The 3,654-nt window shown below is 37.9% G+C and overlaps 1 protein-coding gene across 1 annotated transcript in view; it reads left to right on the forward strand.

Moving 5' to 3' along the window:
* Positions 1 to 987: 987 nt before the first annotated feature.
* The window catches only part of mmp23bb (matrix metallopeptidase 23bb), a gene marked incomplete at its 3' end in the record, with an annotated part of 4,328 nt that continues 1,661 nt past the window's right edge, over positions 988 to 3,654 (forward strand). The window contains 1 exon segment of the mRNA XM_035679449.1: positions 988 to 1,153. Coding sequence (XP_035535342.1) covers positions 1,074 to 1,153 — 80 coding nt within the window.

Raw genomic sequence — 3,654 nt, forward strand, 5'->3', positions numbered from 1 at the left:
AGTAGTCCAACAGTAATCCAGCAGTAATGAACAGGAACATGTTCCCCTTAAACAATGAGTGGTTACACCTCAGCCTAAACGCCTGCCTTACCACATCTGTTCACATGTGTGTGAATGTGTATGAATGAGTTAGTTCCTGTTTGATGGGCTTTGCCATCACTGAGTGAATGTGTGTGAAAGGGTGAATGTGTCTGTAATGTAAAAGTGCGTTGAGTGGTTGGAAGACTAGAAAGGAAACTATACGAGTACAGGTCCATTTACCATTTACAATCTCCATATAAACACAACTAGCTTAACGTGTAGAAAATAGCTTAATGCTAAGAAAAACACTAGTCGTGAAGAAAACAGATTATTTTTTATCAAACAGTTAAACGCTAATATAACAGCACTGAAAATGTCCGTAAAAAGGATAAAAAACACCAAAAGAATAAGGGGTTGTGTGATTATTGATTATTGATTGAATCAACTCCATATATACATATAGAGTACATATAGAGCTGTTGGACATACAGAACTTTCTCTGTAGTATTTTTACCTTGAGAACAGGACCTTTATTTTGAAGGTCTCTGCTTGTTTACTGTTGTTAATGTTAAGAGACAGAACAGGAAGAGTAGTAGATCTGGATCAGTGTGTGTTGGAGGAACAGAGGAGGTTCACATGTGGGTGACAGATATCTGAGGAGGAGGAGGAGTTCCACATCTGCAGTCAATCAGTCTGCTGCCACGTCTCAACCAGAACTGTTCCTTTGGAAACTTTACTCTTTTCAATTATTATTTCTTCTTCTATCAAATCCCATCAAGGAGGTCAGTGTTCTCCTCCATTTACATGCTGTCTACATAATACTACAATACCCATCAGCCTCTGCTTCTGTGAATCAGAATTATAGACTGTATTGAAAACCACCTACTACATACTACTGACCAGTGCAGTATGCAGCATGCAGTATAGTGCATACACTAATAGTTTAGTCAAAGTGAATGAATTAGAGGAAGTGACCAGCACTGACTTGGAGGCTGCTGATTGGTTGTGGTTGTTGTGTGTTTCAGACTTGTTGCAGCAGCAGAGTGACGGAGATGTTCGGAGGGACAAGAAACAAACGCTACGCCATCAACCCAGTGGGACATAAGTGGACTCACCACAACATCACGTACAGGTAGCCTTCAGTGTACTGCAGTACAGTGACTATTACTGCACTACAGTGACTATTACTGCAGTACAGTGACTATTACTGCAGTACAGTGACTATTACTTTTATAAACATATTTATTAATAATAGTTAGTTTCATTTTGTATAATTCTTATGGTTATCCTGAAAATGTTTACCAAAACAGGTAAGTTTTTAACAAAACAATAAATAACAATTAAATTAACAGTTAATATAGTAAAAATATAATAATTTAAAAGCAAATTAATAAAAACCAGTAAATTTAATAGTTTAATTTTAAACAGTAAAATTGTAATAAATTTTTATAAAAATATTGATTCCCCTTGAGATTTCAGCCGGTAATAAGGATGAAAACCAAATTAAACCTCAGAAAAACTCACGGAAACTGGGGAATTTTCAAATTATTTTGAAATTTTGAGATAATATATATTCAATAAAACTGGTAAAGTACCCCGTATTGATGTTTGTCCCCAAAACCACCGGGGAAGTTTACCCCTTTTAACTCTTTATTCCCGGAGGGGACGCCCCACCCAAACCCCAACCCAACTTGAGGGTTCTTCTGAGTTTCTTCTGGGCCCCTTTCCTGGTGGGTTAAAAAACAAATAAATAACCAATCATAAAATTCAATTAAGTGGAATTATTATAATTTAAAATAACAGGGGAACCCTATTGATTGCCTTTTGATTTTGCTTTTTCCAGTTTGGGGAAACCCCTCAGTTGTTTTCTTGGCTGAAACCTTCCGATAATGGTATTGGATGAAGAAATTTTTTCTGGCCCCAAACATTTAGAAACATAAGGAAACAAAGTATAATGTTTAAGGAACCATTTTCTTTTGTTTGGGAAAATAATTAGGGCTTGCCTTCTAACGGTTTTTAAGTTGTGTTAAAAACTGAAACTTTAAACTTTCCAACGTTGAAACAGTAAGTGTCCCCAAACCAAGTTAATCCCCAAGCAGTTAGATGAAACAGGAACCCATGTTCTCCCCCTTAAACATGAGTGGGTACCCAAAACCCTCAAAGGGGGGCCAAAACCGCCTGCCCCTTTACAACCCAACATCTTGTTCCACATGTTGTTGGAATGTGTTATGAATGAGTTAAGTTCCCTGTGATGGGCCTTTTTGCCCATCCCCACTGAGGTTGCACCGTTGGGACAAAATGGTTTGTTGGTGAAAAAAGGGGTGGGAAAATGTGTCTTCCTTGTTTAATGTAAAAAGTGCCGTTGAGGTGGTTGGAAGAACTAGGAAGGGAAAAACTAATACGGAGTAACCAGTCCCATTTTTCCTTACCCCCAAATTTCTTTTTTCCCAATTAATAAGACAACAAAAACGCTTAACGTGGGTAAGGAAAAATTAAACTTTATGCTTAGAAAAAAACCAAAAAAACTAGTCGCGACGAAAAAAACAAGATTATTTTTTTATATCACAGTAAAAACAAACCCGTAAATATAAAACAAGCCACTGGGAAAAATGCCCGGTAAAAGGAAAACACCAAAAGATAAGTGGTGGATTATTTGATTATGAATTGAATTCAACTCCATATTATACCATTAAAAAGGGAGTACCATAATAGGAGCGGGTGGAACAATAACCAAGGAACTTTTCCTCCTGTAGTATTTAACCTTCTGAGAAAACAGGACCCTTATTTGAAGGTTCCTCTGCCTTTGTAACTGTTGTTAATGTAAAGAGAACCAGTACAGAAAGAGTAAGTATTGATCTGATCAAGTGTGGTTGGAAAGGAAACAGGGAAGGAAGGGGTTCCACCATGTGTGGGGAAACAACGATATTCTGAGAGGAGGAGATTCCCAACCAATTCTTGCAGTCAAATCAAGTCTTGCTGCCCACGTCTTTCAACCCAGAACTGTCCGTTTGGGAAAACTTTACTCTTTCAAATTTATTATTTCTCCTTCTATCAAATATTCCGATTCCAAGCGAGGTCAGTGGTTTCTCCCTCAACATGCTTGTTAACATAACTTACAAATACGCCATCAGCCTCTGCTTTCTTGTGAAATTCCAGAATTATAAGGAACCTGTTATGAAAACCCTACTAACATACTTACTGGTAACCATGCCACGTATGGCAGCATGCCAGTATAGTGCCATACACTAATAGTTTAGTCAAAAGTGAACATGAATTAGAGGAAGTACCAGCAACCTGGACTTTGGTGGAGGCTGCTGATTGGTGTGTTGTTTTTGTGTGTTTCAAGACTTTGTTGGCAGCAGCAGAAGTGACGGGAGATGTTTTCGGAGGACAAGAGAACAAACCGCTACGCCAATCAAACCCAGGGACATTTAAGTACTCAACCACCAAAAACAATTTTTCACGTACAGGTAGCCTTCAGTGTACTGCCAAAGTACAGGTGACTATTACTGCACTTTACAAGTGATATACTGCAGTACAGTGGAACTATACTGGCAGTACAGTGATATTATGTTTATTAAGGGAGTTCCGTTCTAAAGAACCTGCCTAATTTGAAAAGTTTTCCTGAGAATA

The sequence above is a fragment of the Morone saxatilis genome, unplaced genomic scaffold (assembly GCF_004916995.1).
Source record: "Morone saxatilis isolate NCDOM2014 unplaced genomic scaffold, NCSU_SB_2.0 Contig8, whole genome shotgun sequence".
In the NCBI taxonomy this organism is placed as follows: Eukaryota; Metazoa; Chordata; class Actinopteri; family Moronidae; genus Morone; species Morone saxatilis.